The sequence below is a fragment of the Rattus norvegicus genome, chromosome 4 (genome assembly GCF_036323735.1).
Source record: "Rattus norvegicus strain BN/NHsdMcwi chromosome 4, GRCr8, whole genome shotgun sequence".
Lineage (NCBI taxonomy): Eukaryota > Metazoa > Chordata > Mammalia > Rodentia > Muridae > Rattus > Rattus norvegicus.
This window is the reverse complement of record NC_086022.1, coordinates 162,153,468-162,168,973: the sequence shown is the minus strand read 5'-3', so window position 1 is coordinate 162,168,973 and position 15,506 is coordinate 162,153,468. Positions and strand designations below refer to the sequence as shown.

General features: G+C 48.5%; 1 protein-coding gene across 4 annotated transcripts in view; it reads right to left on the bottom strand.

The window, feature by feature from the left end:
• Positions 1 to 15,506, bottom strand: part of Cracr2a (calcium release activated channel regulator 2A) — a 113,680-nt gene that overhangs the window by 38,953 nt on the left and 59,221 nt on the right. For all 4 annotated transcript variants that reach the window (XR_005503914.2, XM_063286981.1, XM_006237508.5 and 1 more), the window contains 3 exons: positions 8,466 to 8,556; positions 4,828 to 4,923; positions 2,697 to 2,884 (listed from right to left, as the gene is read on the bottom strand). Coding sequence is in view for 3 of the 4 variants with exons in the window: in XM_063286981.1 (XP_063143051.1) it covers positions 2,697 to 2,884; positions 4,828 to 4,923; positions 8,466 to 8,556 (375 nt within the window). In the remaining variant the exon portion in view is untranslated. The remainder of the gene's footprint in view (positions 1 to 2,696; positions 2,885 to 4,827; positions 4,924 to 8,465; positions 8,557 to 15,506) is intronic.

Here is a 15,506-nt window from a genome sequence, read left to right as displayed (position 1 = left end):
ACATATGTAACAGACTGCAGAATGATCCACAGGAGATAGGGGTCACAGGAGGAGACAGACCTCAGGTGAGGAGTCATTCTTTTGTATCTTGCCTTAAACTCTATCTTCAAAAATAAAAGTTAATTAAAAATCGGCTCTGAGGTGCAGCCTCTCAGCTGGCCTTCGTTTCTGTGTTATCTCACTGCCTAAGAGGGATTTATTTTTTTTAAATCTCATCCCCCAATCTAGCTTTTCTACCTTCAATGTCTTCGGAGAATGGGAAAATTAATTTTGCCCGTTTGGAATTCTTGATGATAAATGAATGAGTCTGTTTATTCTGTCTCCTCCCTCTCCTGTCCTAGCAGCTGGGAAGCAGTATTACACCACAAGGTATGCAGGAGCACTGACAGAAAGAGGTTTGGGGCCTGGCCTGATCTTAGCTGACTGTGTGGAAGAGTGAAGGAAGTGCTGTCGGTGGTACTGGTCTGAGACTCCATTCTCCAGAAAATAAATCAGGACCCTTGCTGTCCCCTCCCCTGGCTTCCCTGGGTGAGAGGGTTCTCTTGGACCCATCACATCATAAGATGCTCCGAGCCCCCAAACAGGTGCTTCCCGTCTCTCATTTCTGCCTCACTCCCTTGCCTCCGTCTTGTCAGAGATTGTACCTCTGGCTTCATTAATTAATATAAGACTTGGGAAGGTTTCTAATCCCCTGTGCTGAGCTGTGATGCTGGCACACGTTGTTTGTTCCCCTTCACTGTCTTCACGTTTTTGCCTTCAGACATTCGCAGTGTCGACAGCTTTGGTTGGATTTGAAGTGCCTGGATCCCTAATTCTGCCATAAAACTAGGCGTCTCTGCCCTGGTGCTCTACTCAGAGAGGAGGAACGGACTCAGTCTGTTTAGGATGAAATGCATGAGTCCCCGGACTAGCCATCCAAAGCCTTGGCATGAGGGCTGGGCTTCTAAGTCTCGAGAGTCATTTATTTCTCTTACAATGGGAGATACCTTACTAGGGTGACACTCCTCTCTCATCCAGTCAGTTCATCTCAAATGGCTTTGACTCTACAGGGGAGAGGAGCCAGGGGTGGGGTTGGGCAATTTTGGATGTATTCTGCATACTAGAATCTTGTCAGCATGCAGATAAAGTAAGGACTTTCATAGGATGTGCATAGCCTTTACTCCTGGTCAGCCCTACCATTCATCCCATGCCCTGAAGTCAGACGGTGGGTATACCTGGTGTCTTTCGAGCATACAGTGATCCCTGGAGGAATAGATGTGCTCATGGGTGAAGAGGTGAAGAGTGAAGGAAGTGGGTTCTGGTCCTGCCCAGGAATAAGTGTGCCTGGCAGCTCCTTACTCTCTGGGTATTGTTAGGGTATGTGCAGTACTTAACTTCTGGGACTTTACTTGTCTTGCCCACCAATCGGACTGACAGTACAGCAGCCATACAAGGACATGGTATGATCAAATGAAATGATCAAGTGAGGTGTGTTGAAGACCCCAGGTACCTAGCATTGAATATGTTGCAATGGGCATTTGTCAGGTGAAGACATCAATGAGTGCGTGGATAGATGAACAGCCAGATAAATGAGTCCCTTTGCCTCATCTCACAGCCCTTTGTCCCCAAAGGTGAAGAGTGCCCTGCCATTACCCCCACCCTCCAGCTGCAGGTGGAGGCCCCACTCACCTTGCTCTTAGGCCCTGCATGATGGATGGCCACTAAGAAGAGTAAGCAGGAGGCCAAGTTTTGAGAGATGTGGGATTCCCTTGTGGGCTCGGACTGTCTTCTCTAAGGAACACTGCTAGAAAAAAGTGGCTAGGAATCGAGTCATGATTCCCAAGCTCTGTCACACACCAGTCACCTCACGAGCTTACCTCAGAAGCCGCTCCACTTTCATGTACCTGAGGCCTCTAGCCTTCAACAGGTACCAAAGGCCCTCTGCTCTTTCTGCTTTTGCCCAGTTTGGCTCCTAGATCTTTCTAACAGAATAATAAATTCCCAGGGACCAGGGATGTGGTAGTTAATCCTGCTTCCCAGGAAGAGGGAAACTTAGTTGAAGAACTGACTCCAAAAGATTGGCCTGTGGGCATGTCTGTGAGCCATTTCTCTGATTCCTTATAGATGTACAAAGGCCCAGCCCGCTGTGGGCAGGATCATCCCCTAGGCAGATGGGCGTGGGCTCTTTAAAAAACACAGTTGATCATGAGCTATAAAGGGCAGGAAACAAGTCTTCCATAGTCTCTTGTTTAGTTCCTGCCTTGACTTCCTGCTCTGGCCTCCCCAATGATAGATTGAAACCTAGAAGCCAAATAAATCTTTTCCATGCCCAGGTTAGTTTTTGGTCAATGTTTTAGTACAACAGGAAGCAACTGGGTCAAGCGCTATTGCTTGTGAACTTCCTGCTATGCCTAGCACAGAACTGCTTTGCTTACTTGCAGATACTTGAAGAGGGTTAAGTCTCTAGGAGCAGCAGTGTGTGCACAAGTGTGTGTGTGCATGCGTGTGGTCATGTCTATCACCCCAGAGATCAAGGCCAAGGTGGGCTACACATTGGGACTGTTGAAGAAGGGAAGGATAGAGGAGAAGGAGGGAGAGAGGAAAATTTCAGGGAGTAAAATTCTCCACCTCACACGGGCCAGGGAACGTCTCTGGAAGGGGAAATCCTGCTTCCCAACACAAAGCATGACACCCTGATGTGACAGGGCTGGACTCACATCTCCTTCTCCTGCTGCAGCTCACAGGCTTCTCTTTGGAGGCTCTCCAGCTGCTGCTGTGCCTCCTGCAGTTGCTGGGAGGTGCGCTCCAACTCCCGGGCCAGCTCCTGGTTAGTGAGCCTCAGCTTGCTGTTCTCGGCCTTGGTCTCATGCTTGTCGTTGTGTAGAGCCGCACACTGGCCTTCCAGCTACAAAGAGGGGCCACAGAGGAAGGATGAACAGGGCCAGGGCCAATGCTGGCTCAGCCCCACACTGCCCTCAAGCCCACGTCAGCACTGCTTTGCTCCGACACTCCCACATACATTTCTGCAGTCAGGAGTGACTTTCATAGCACAGTCTGCCCTTCCTGTCTCCACCTGGGACTGCTAGACAGGCCTGGGGTGGCCTCGTTCTGTAGGATTGTCAGTAGTGAAATTTCCACTCGTTACCTGCGTCTTCCCTCACAAAGGCACCATGGGCTGGAGGCCTTATCTAAGTCCCTTTTGTCCTCCAAGCCAATGTCTTTGCCTTGATTCCTGATGGGGTCAGAGAGCAGCGAAGTGGCTGTTCATCTTAACGCCACCTTCCCTGTGGCGATCACGGATAGGGACTATATTCATTCCCATTTTTCTCTCAGCCACAGGAGCCCAGTTTCATTCATCTAAGAGACAGCTTTGCTTGACTGCCTCTGACCTCGGAGATTCTTGACCTTGGAGAGTACCAAACCAGGTCAAACAGACCCTATGCCTTTCCCTGCATCCCTAAAGTGACTTTAAAAATGTGGATTTTGAGAACTTCAGCTCTTCTTGGCTGGTGAGTAGGCTTTGTGGAGCTTCCAATTCTCACCAGACAAGGCAGCACACCAAGGCAAATAGATCATAATAAATTTAGTTGCATGAATGTGGCCAGTGAGGAGAGAAAGGCAGCAACAAGGAATGCCGTGAGCCTCTCACGAGGCTCCTGTGTTATCAGGCAAGCGTGCAGTAATTAAATGGAGTGAGGGATCATTCATTTGAGGGATAAATTTAATTGCTATGAATTTAATGCATGTCGGAGAGGGAGCTTAGGAGGAGTGAGGCAAGGCTGCTGTAAACAGAGAATGGAAAGGCGGCAGGCAGTTCCCAGGGTTCGCAACCTCTAGACGTTTAGACCGGAAGTTTAGCCATCATCAGGAGGAGCGGCCCCAGCCTTAACCAGCCGGTCGCACATGTTACAAATAAGCTTCTCTACTCCAAGGTAAGCCAAGTGTCTGGGTCTGTCTGGAGCTGGATTCCTTCCAGGAACAGGCGAACTGAGACTGGAGGCCAGTGCTACCATGGCCTTTCTCCTCCCTGAGCCCTTGCTTTACCGAGGAGACTGCCGAGCAAGGCGCTTGACCTGGCAACATGGTACCATGAGCCAGATGTCCTTAGCTCCAGGCACAACTGCTGCCCTGCAGAACACACCACACAGTCTGGTTCTCCGCTCTAGCACTGAGAGCCGAGTGATCAGTGTTTGCATCTAACCCTTGTCCCAGAGGCAGTCAACGCACTCCATCCAGGCATTCGGGCTGTTCTTTGAAGAACCTTTTCTAGCTGTGGGGTGTCTACAGCTATGCAGAAGAGGACAAATATGTCCGCATGTCCCCTGAAACATCAGTGACTATACAAGAATCTTCTGCAGGACGCCTATGCCAACTCCAAGGTTTAGTGGCCATCATTACCTTTGGGTATAATTATGTGATGTGGTCTTCGGATCCCTAGGGGTTGGATGATTCACAGGGATTATAGGGACATCCCTAAGCTAGACATCCCACTGTGGCTTTCTCTGGGGTCATCTGTGGTTTTTTCTGTACATTGAAATTTTAAAATATGTAAAGATGCTTTTAGCATTTTGAGACAGGGTCTCATTATAAAGCCCAGCCTGCACTTTGAACTCCATCCACAAGGCTGTCCTGGAACTCACAATCCTCCTGCCTCGGTCTCCCCAGTGACTCAATTACATGCATGTGTAGATACATCCGCCTTGGGGGGACTTTAAATGAAGTTGCATGCAGACACAGAGGCCTCCTCAGGGCAAGTTAAGGATCTGTGAGCGCCTGGTGCAGGGCGTGAGGCAGCGGCAAGATGAACTGGAAGAGATGAGGGCCCACACGGTCTCCGCAGTAACCTACCCTCCTCTGCTTCTGATTGAGCCGCTCCAGCTCCTGCTCCTTGGCGCTCAGCTTCTTTTCCAGCTCCCGGCTGCGAGCCTGGAATCTCTCTGTGTCCTGCCAAACCAGAGAAGAAGACAGCGGGTCCCACACCCAGCACCCCTAAGTGCCCAGTCTTGTAAGCACGCTCTGAACTCACCAGCTGGGCCACAGATCCCCTTTCACGTTAAGACCCTTCCCCTGAAACCTCAGACTTCAGTGACCCACTTACTCTCCCAGTGAGGATCCACAAGACCACCTTAGTGCTCCAAAACATGCTAGAAAACTGTGAAGGTGACCACGTTCTGTGGCAGTGTCCTCCTGTGCTTTCCCATCCAAAAAAGGGCAGCCACTGGTGGAGCGGTACAGGGAGAAGAGGAGCCTGAGTGTGACTCACTGACCAGCCATCCATCTGTAACTATGTAAGACAGCCTCCGATTTGGAGTTTCTATTTCATACAGAACAAACAGTCACTGCTCCCTTAAGCCATACCAGCTCCGGGCACAGTGTACTACGTCAGCCTCCTGGAGGATCTGAGCCCTCATTGATCATCCGCCATGATTCAGGGCTCCGGGGCCACACCCCTCATGATGTCTGTGCCCTGCACTCAACATGCTCTTCCCTTCACACCCTGGCCTGGGCTTTTCTACCTTGAGCTGCTAAGGCCCGAGGATACGTATCTGATGGTGTCTGGTTGTAGTGTCACAGATAGTGCAGGGTTTCCGAGGCCTGCCATTCCCAGCAGAGGTGGCCTGGGTGGAAGACTTCTAGGATTTGCACCAGGAAACTTGGGTTTGAGTCCCTGCACTGTTCAGCTAAGTTGTTTCATTTTTTTTTCTGGATTTCTAAAGAATAGAATACAACTACTCCCCCCTCATATAAACCCCCAACAGCGCTCCACTACGTCAAGGTAGAGACAAGCTATTGAATATACTAGAAAAACCTCACATCAGGAGCTACCGGCGGCCCTGAATAGCCAATGATAGAGAAATGTGCACGAGATGGGACCAGCTGTGAGATGCTGCACTGAGTGACTGCAGGGTCTTGGCTACAGTTGTTCTTGCCTTATTCAAAGGTGCATGTGTCTTCTGGTGATGCTACTGGCTCCCCTGCTCATGTCCAGATGACAGAGCTGAGGTGGTACAGGAAGACATATGCCCATGGACACCTGAACCCTGTGTACCGGCCCACACGGGGTCTACTCAGACAGTCTCTGCCCCCATCTTTGTTTGAAGACAGTCAGTTGCAAGAGACTTACTTAGTTCTCTCGGCCACTGCACATGGGGCAAGCACCTCATGAAGAAGGCTGGAACCGCAAGTGATTTCTGAATCCCGTGCCGAGGCACTCGGCCCCACCGGTCTCGTGGAGTATGCTGTTAATCCTGTTAGGACAGCATTGAAGGGCAGCCCCCAATCTGGAGGAAGGGGTGTGCAAATGAGTGCACACTTTTTTTCATGGGCAAATGTACTGATATAGGTACAGCCAGCATCCAAACGGCGGTCAGAGGATCGGGCCTTTTCTCTGATGTCACAGATGCTATCATTCTTATCCTAACTCTGGGACCAGTGAGTTCTGTATCTAAAGGCTTAGTGGTGCTGCCAAAGTTATCCTTGGAGTCTTTTTGTTCACAGCAGAAGCTCAAGTGTGAGCACTGAGCTCTCTGAGCTGGACACGTAGAACCGAGAAAGAGAACGCGTGAGGGGACACCATTGCACAGTCAGGTCATCTGAAATGATGCTAACTGCTCCCTTAATTCCTTTTCCTTCAACTTCTGCTCACTCTCAGCCCCCACGCCTGTGCCCACCTTTTGTTGTCGGAAGCACACTTTAGTTACAGGCATGACCCAGGCAGAGGGGACAACACGTCCCCCGAGCTTGTTTCCTCTGTGCAGTCTGTCATAGGGATGAGGGAGGTGACTTTTCTATTGCGGATTGTGGAACTGCCGTTGTTGGGAGCTATGTTAGATCTGCTGATGGATGTGTGTGGATTCCATTTGCCACATCCGCATCCAAGTTTCTCTCAATGCTGGAAGAACCAGAAGGGCTTGAAGCACTGAAGGACAAATGGGGTGGTCTGGAATAGCAGCAAGCCTCCAGGGGAGGCTCTGGCCAGATATTTCTGGAAGGCATTCTGATTTCCCTGCAGCGTGAATGTCTGTGATGTTAAGTGGAGCAGCGATGTGGATAATCCAAAGCATTCGAAATTGAAATCTGGATCAAGGGTAGAGCCCGAGACAATAGCCTGGGCTAAGCACAGAGAGGCAGCAGCCAAGACCGGCAGCCTCCTGCTAAAAGCTCAGAGTAGGGCAGACAGTAGAAGGGAGAACGGAGTTTCCTGAATCTTTTTTAAAAAGTGGAATGCACGGGAACAGATCTTGCTTAGACTTTGGTAGAGGAGAGGCTCCTGGCCAGTCCTCACCTCCTAAGATAACAAGGGCTGAAAAGGCAAAGATTCAGAGGTCTGATAACTGGGGTTCACCAGGAATGGGGGTGTGCCAGAACAGGGAGACATTGGGAACAGAGGCAAACCAGGAACACACCAGGAAAGTGTGCTCTGGGAATAGAAACAAGCTGAGGACAGGGGTGTGTTGGGAACAGGGGTGCACTAGGAACCAGGGTGTTCTAGGAGCAGGGGTATACGAGGAACATGGCTGCAACAGAGCAGAGGTACCCTGGGAACAGGAACATACTAGCAACAGGCATGCGCTAGGAACAGGGGTACACAAAGAATAGGGGTATACCAGAAACAGAGGTACAAGCTTCACATGGTGCTGAGGATGATAGAGATGGGGCTATCTTGTATTGTTCAGGTTTTAAGAGGAAAGGGTCAGCAGCCTCATCTCTCATCACTGTCTCCTTTGGAACTGCTATTTAGGGAACAAGATGGGCTGGTATGTCTTGATGGGCCTGCTATCTAGGTACATGTGTCAGCTTGAGTGACACCCAATGTCCAGGTTCCTTTAAGTTACAGAGGTATGCTCTATAATTTATCCATCACACATTTCTTTCCTTCCTTGCTTGCTTCTTTCCTTCTTCCTTTTCCTATTGTCTTCTCTTTCTCACCCTTTCTTCTCCTTCTCTCCAATCTATCCAACAAAAACCCATCCATTTATCTTTTTTATCCATCCATCTACCTACCCCCACCCACCCATTCTATCCATCCATTATTCCCTTCTCCTTCCTGGCTCCCTCCCTCCTTTTCTCCCCTCTTTTGCCCATTCCTTCCCGTCAGTCCATCCACCCACACCTCCATGCATTCACAGGTTCACTCACACATTGAGCAAACACCCTTGGGCACCTCCTACAGTCGGGCATGTTCAAGAAATGGAGGTGGGATTAGTAAACAAATAAACTTATATGTTAGGAGGAGGAAACAGACAATATAATATTATATATATATACATACATATATATATATATGTGTATATATATATATATATATATCACATACAAACACACACACACACACAATTTGCTTGAAGGTGTTAAGTGCCTTGAACACTAAAGCAGGAAAGGAAGGTCATAAGGAGGAGCTAGGATCTTACTAGAGAAAGGTGCTCAGAGTAGGCAGGTCTACCAGATAGCTGTCCCCAGCACCAGGCCCTGGGGTGAACACTCACTTTTAGGAGGAACTGTTCCCTTTCGCTTTTGATCTGCTGTTCCATCTCCTCATAGAGATGCTGAATTTCTTCATCATAAGCAGCGATTTTCCTGAAGGGACAAAAGAAGAAGCTGACGGGGTCCTCCCAAGATCTACTTACCCAACAGCCGTAGTTCCTGGAGCTGAGATCCCAGGACCATGGATGGTTGAGGGATTGCCTAAGTCAGGCCAGCCAAGGATTCAGGATCAGTCCTTCAAGGCTGACTAACTAGGCAAGGCTGCAGCTCACAGAGGCCGGCTGCACAGACTGTGGTTATGAAAAGGTATCGTGAGCCTTCTGTCTTCCAGATCACTGCCAGACCACCCGGGAGCTTCCCAGTGTAGATGTGCCCCATATCTCTTCCTTGACTCTGCTTTACTCCGGCACTGAACCCTGGTCTCCCACAGGCAGACAGTCTGAAATTGCAGCCTGTAGGGGTTCCTTCCTGCTCAGCATGGTGGTGTATTCCATTTCCACTTTGGGTGCTTTCTCTGCTTTTCTATACCAACCCTGACACTGGCCCTATTGCAACTGTGAGCTTAAGTCCATGCCTTTCTCAAAGATTTCCTGAGAATGATGGTCTTCTGTAAAGGAAGGAGTCTCATGGTATCCTGAGCATGGGGTCAGAGATGCACAGTAGGAGGCTGGTGGTGCTGGTTAATGGCTAGTAATGACACTGAGGTGACCTATTCCTGCTCCGTCTCTCAGCATCCTGTCTGCAGCATGAGAGCCCACGGGGCGTGGAGTGAATAGAGAGATAAGCACAGGCCACTATACCTGGATTTTCCCTTTCCCTCCATTCCTCCATTCCTCCATCCCTCCGTCCCTCCGTCCCTCCCTCCCTCCTTCCATCCTCCCCCCACCCTCTTTCTAATGTAGTTTCTGAGGATGGAGCTCAGGTCCTGGTATTTTCAAGGCAAGCACTTCCCCAGCAGAGCTCCCTCCAAGCCCAAGATGACACCATTTTCTCTGGCCATGCATGGAGAACCTCCCTTGGTCCCCCACTTCCTGTCCTTTCCCCCTCTTGTAGAAAGAACTCCAGCTCGATGATGTGATTCTCAACAACAACAACAACAACCACACACACACACACACACACACACACACACACACACGGAGTCACTTGCCACACTAAACTCCAAGATGGCAAGGCCACTCTGACCTTCATGGACGGGCATGATACTAAGAAAGGAAGCAGCCTGGCCATCAGCTCTAAGAAGTACAGGGAAGATACCTGGACAAAATGTAAAGAATAGGACTGTAACTGTTCCCCTGAGCCCTCAGCATTTCACCCTCATCCCATGACTACATGGTCCTCCCATCTAAGGTCAGGCTTCCATTACTGTTCTAGGCCTTGCCATGGCCTAGTCACTGTCCTTTCCTCCTCTGCAGGGAGCAGACTTCACCACATGTATACACTAAGCAACACGGATGAGCCATTTCGGCTGGCATTCTTCCAGATCTTGAGAGACCATGCACTGGGCCCTGACAGAATACTGGCTTGAGAGTCATGGTCAGGGACAGCATCTCAGACTCACTGCTCTCTCACAAAGGGCAGAAACTTGACGCAATGGCACAGTGGCTTCAGGTTGTTTTTAGCAGAAGATGCCAGCCATTCCAGATTTCAGGGCTTGTCTATGAATCTGCTCAGCATCCAGGGAATGTAAAGGTTCCTTTGGGCGAACAGTAAGACATCCCTTCTTGTAAATGACAGGTATGAGAGCTTGTTACTTTTCCCTCTTAGCTAACCCATCACGATAGAAAGAAAGCCATGGAGGCAAAGTGAGAAGAAAAAGACCACGTTGTGCGATAAGGACACCTCAAGGTCAGGAGTAGGTGTGGTTCAAAGGAAGCAAGGTGGGGGTCTCTTCAGCCCTGAATTACCTTTGCCCGCTTGAAAAAGCCCAGATGCTGGGTGGAAAGTGATACCAAGTAAAACTTTGGGCAGCCAAATGCAACTACATAAATACTGGAGAAGCAATAAAACGGGATGAGAGCAACTTAAAAATTGATTTGGCTCTGCTCTAATTCTAATTAGAGTCATTCGTATAAGCTGTTTACCATCTATGCCTAACAGCCATGCCAAGCATTAATTCTATGACACCATTAAGTGTGTTATATTAATTTTGCTCTAAGTTTTGCTTGATTAAATTAATACTCTTGATGTTGTTCCATGCTCAGGGACAGCTTGCTTGTCGTGAAAGAACTCGTTTTAGAAGCCGTCATACGAGAACTGAAATGAAAGCAGACATGGTCTCTGACTAGTGCTCAATGCTACCCCTCACTTGCAAAAGCTATTGGACTAAGAAGCCCTTAATGGGTACCAGTGGTGTTGGTACTCATCCAGACTTCTCTGTGGAGTCAAGGCTCCTGGGAGATTCTGCAGGTCTAAAACATGACCTTCCTGGGTCATAAACACAGAAGGTCCCTGGAATGGGAGCATAAAGGTGCTATTTTCAAGAAAGTATCACTAAGCCTGCTCAAGAGTCAGAGGACTCTGATTCCAGAACAGGCTTGTCTCCTCAGTGTGACCTTGAGCAAATGCTCAGGTGTCCTCCCAGGTGGCTCCCGCCCTAACAGGTTTTCCAGCACTGTCTGCATGGACCAAAGTGAATGCCCAAAGCACCCAGCACCACAGGGCCCTAATAAACACATGGACTTATTTATTCTTGTAATTGGGAGCAGGAGCTGCAGGGCAGAGAGGAGGAAGTGTTTGCTTTCAAGGATGGAGGGCCTGGGCTTGGAGGAGAGGAAGAGAAGGCTTACTTGATAAAAGCTCCCACCCGAGTCTGTCAGAGGCTCCGGCTGGGCATAGCAGGAGCGTCAGAGATGAGTTGTGTGTACCTGTGGGGACTCCACAGTAGCTGTGAGTGCAGCGATGACCGGGACACTCCAAAAAGACTTGTGCATGCGTCATGCAGGAGCCCAGGCAGGTGCACCATACTTCAGAGTAAGAGAGACTTTGAAGTGTTCTCTGAGGACCCGCCCACCTTTCCAACCTCGATGACACTCTGAACTCCTGGGACCCCGTGTGCCTTCATCTGTCCATCTTACATGGGATTTTACGTCGTCCCCCTCTATGTGGGTTTCACTGGGGGACTCAGTCTCTGTTAAATTATAGACACTCAAACCTTTATATTACCCATAACCTCTTGGACTAAAGAGATTAATGCTGAAAGCCCACTTTACGGATTGGAGATCAACTCAGAAGCTAACAAACCATAGTGAACAACACTAGGTTCCGATGGCTTGAAGAATTAAAGGATTGGAAGCTTTGCCTCATCCAAACCTTTTTTTTTTTCTTTTTTAGCTTGAGTTAAAACCTGCCATGGGGTTATAGAGATGACTCAGCATTTTCAGGGACCGGCGACAATGCCAGATGTTTCAGAGCAACCTATCCCTCCCGTTCTGGGGGGATCCAGGTCCCATCGTCTAGAGTTTCTGTATGAACACGACATATATGTGCGTGCACACGTTCACAAGTAAAATAATAAATCTTTAAAAGATAACCCTTGCCTCTATTGACAGCAAGTCGGTTAGGACGCTTTCTGTGACTGGGAACTGGATGTCTTTTCTTTTTTTCTTTCCTGAGCAGTTCTGTCATCCTTGGAATATTCTGAGTCATGAAGATTTGTGTTCCCATGACTGTGCTCTTCAGCACAAAAGGTCTCCATAAATTTTAAGACAGCTTCAAGTTCAAGGGGGTGCCCTGGATCAGGCCACACCCTCCTCTCTTCTATGTTTTGCAAGCCCCACCCCCACTCCCAGCTTTCTTTGAACAGACCTCGGGCTCCTGGAGCCCAAAACCCATGGCCCAGGGTACTCCTGCGACTTGTGCAGAGTGGAGCTGATCATTGCCGCTCTCGTACGAGAAGGTGCGCACATCTATTCACGCAGCTGAAAACCCGCATGAGCTTTGCTTGACAGCTGCATCACCACTGATGGACTTCATCAGCTGGAACATCTACATTCTGCGTGGTGTTTTTCCCTTTAAAGAGAGTTCATTCAATCTCTTTAGCCTCCGCCTCTGTGTTCTGGACACAGGAGAATACCCCTTGTCATCCTGTTAGACTCCATGTTTTATCAGCCTGATGTTCAGGGATCCCACTTGGCAGTCCAGTGTCCTCAGTGACCTTCTGTGTTTTATTGACACCCTGGATTTAGCTTCTGCTGCTCGGAATAGAAGCTAAATTATCCATGATGCTTGTTTTAATGATTTAGTTTATTTGAGAGATTTTTTAATAATTAAATTCACCTCTTTGACAATTTCATGTATGTAATGCGTTTTGATTACTTTCAACGCCTCCCCTTGTTAGCTACCACCTACCCCTGCCAAACTTCTCTCTCTCTCTCTCTCTCTCTCTCTCTCTCTCTCTCTCTCTGTGTGTGTGTGTGTGTTGTGTTTGTGTTTGTGTGTGTGTGTAGTGTTTGTGTTTGTGTGGTGTGTGTGTGTGTGTGTGTGTGTCTGTGTCTGTGTGTTTGTGTTTGTGTGGTGTTTGGGTTTGTGTGTGTGTGTGTGTGTGTGTGTGTGTGTGTGTGTATGTGTGTGTGTGTTGATCGCTGGGGAGTTAAGTCCATGTTTTGCATGTCCTGGCTAAGTACCTTACTATCAAGCTTCTTGTCTTACAGTGTCATAGAATACATCAGAAAAGTGTTTACTGCTTGGAATCTATTAACCTTTTACCTATAGCCAAAAACATTAGTAATTTTTTATAACTTCCGTGAGAAGAATACATATTCCCCTTTTAAGATACATGATTTTTACATTCATTTCTTCAGCTTGCTCCTCCATGATTTGAAACGCTTCCCGCCTTTTAAGTCCTGCTTGCTTTTACTGCATTGCCTAACTTTTGTGTCAGATCCGAAGTGTTTGTCAGCTTTGAAAAGTATTTTTTTAATCTAAGTTTCTTTGTTTTTCTGAAACTTTCTTTCTGTATCCATTACCACTGTGTTATTAGGTACATAAAGATTTATATATTTACAATTTACAATCTTGGGAGCTCCTGCAGGCTGTAAGCATTTTTGTGTATGGACCCCTGCTCATCCCTGCTTATGCATGATTTGCTTGTTTTGAGACGGTCTTGCTCTGTAGCCTAGGCTAGCCTCATGCTTAGGACGCTCCTCCTACTTCACCCTCCCAAGAGCTGAATCTTCTTTCTGGATGGGATTTTACATTGCTGTAAAACAGTCCTTTGTACCTTCTTTTATTTATGCTTCTGAGCTACCAGGAACACGAGGGCTTCACTAGCCAACCACCCTTCTTCTGCTGGACATTTCTGAGACACTCCTGCTATACCCAAGCCCCAGGGATGTCTAATTACCCTTTCTCTACTCTCTGGTGGAGGGAGAGACGGAGGAGAGGCAATAGAGCCGACAGGAAAAAGGAAGGAGTTCTGATTGAGGCAGAAGGACAGGGGAGGTGAAGGACAGGGGAGGTGAAGGACAGGACGGGGCAGCAGCCATGAGCACTGACACCACCCTCAAACCCCCTGCGATGGCTGGAGAGTGCTGTGGAAGGCGTCACAATAGCTCAGGCGAGAACCCAACCGCTGAGACGGCTGTGCCAGCCTCACAGTTCATTAGATCAACAACTAGGAGGTCTAGTTCTGAGATTTAAGTTCTCTGGCTTTGGCCAAGTCACATCACACCAGAAAAGCCAGAATGAAGTTGTTACAATTAATCATCGTGTTAATGAGGTTTTTTTTTTAAAGCCTGTGGAAAAAGCTAGAACAGGCAGTAGATGCAATGCAGTTGATAGATTCTAGTTAGATAAAGTCTCTGGGACCTCCATTTTGAGAGTCACTACTCCACAGATTCTTTGAACATCAACCAGGGACAAGAAGAAACTGGAGGGAGACCACTCATCAATATATATGGGGTGAAAGAGGATGCATGGGGGAGGTGAGATGAGGGGCTCAGCTGAAACAGTAAATGTGCAGAGTGCACGTCACCTCCGACATTATGGCACTGGCCAAGTCTTTCTTACAGTGGAACAATTTAGATTGAAGCTCACTGGGTCCCCTAGGGACTCAGCATCTTAGAACATCAAGCCCAAACCCACACTGGGCAGAGAGGACAGGCCATAAAGAAGAGCTAGGCACCATGAAGAAATCCCATCATCTCTCCATGGGCTCTGGCTGGCAGTCCCTCTGTGACCTGGCCAGAAAAAGAAGTGGAGGGAATCATCTGTTCTGCTGGTGGGGAAGAAGTTCCTGGCTGAGCCTAGGAAAGACAGATTTTTCAACAGGTGAGGGGAAGCCACTGTCACACACTGCAAGGGCAGTGATGGATCTGCAAGAATGAGTTGTGTGGAAGCCAGGATGGAAATCCCAATTCTATGTCAGAGGGTAAATTATCGCCTGAGATATCTGACTGAGGCAAATGGTCCCCCCCGCACGGTGGTGTGTGTGTGTGTGTGTGTGTGTGTGTGTGTGTGTGTGTGTCAGTGTGGATGAATGCATATATACGTGTGAATGTCTATGTGTACACATTTCTGTCATTCCTGTGTGTTTCTCTGTGTCTCTGTGTCTGTGTATATATTTCTGTGAGTATGAGCATGCCTCTCTCTCTCTCTCTCTCTCTCTCTGTGATATTAGACAAATGGGGTGCTAAGAATGGAATCTGTGAGAAGGGAGGAGCAGTGGAGAAACTCTAACTGGAGTAAGCGCTGGCTTAGGGCTGGCAGACTTTTCTAAGATCATTTGCAAAAACTCAAAGGTGAGATGCAGTTAGCAATAACTTACCTTGCCAGCCTCCCACAGGGGCTGTGAAAATTAATTAACCTTCACAGAGTGCTTTGCACCTTGGAGATGATGGTGCCACAGGAAGGAAAGCTTTGGCACTCAGCACCATGGGGGCTCCAGTTAGCAGCACACAGAGCCAGGCTCTTGCTGCAGACACGGCCATGTCAAAACAGGTCAAAATACTGTCTTCCTGTGCTCTCTCTCCTTAGCCTTTACTCAGGTGTGTGTGTGTGTGTGTGTGTGTGTGTGTGTGTGTGTGTGTGTGTGTGTGTGTATG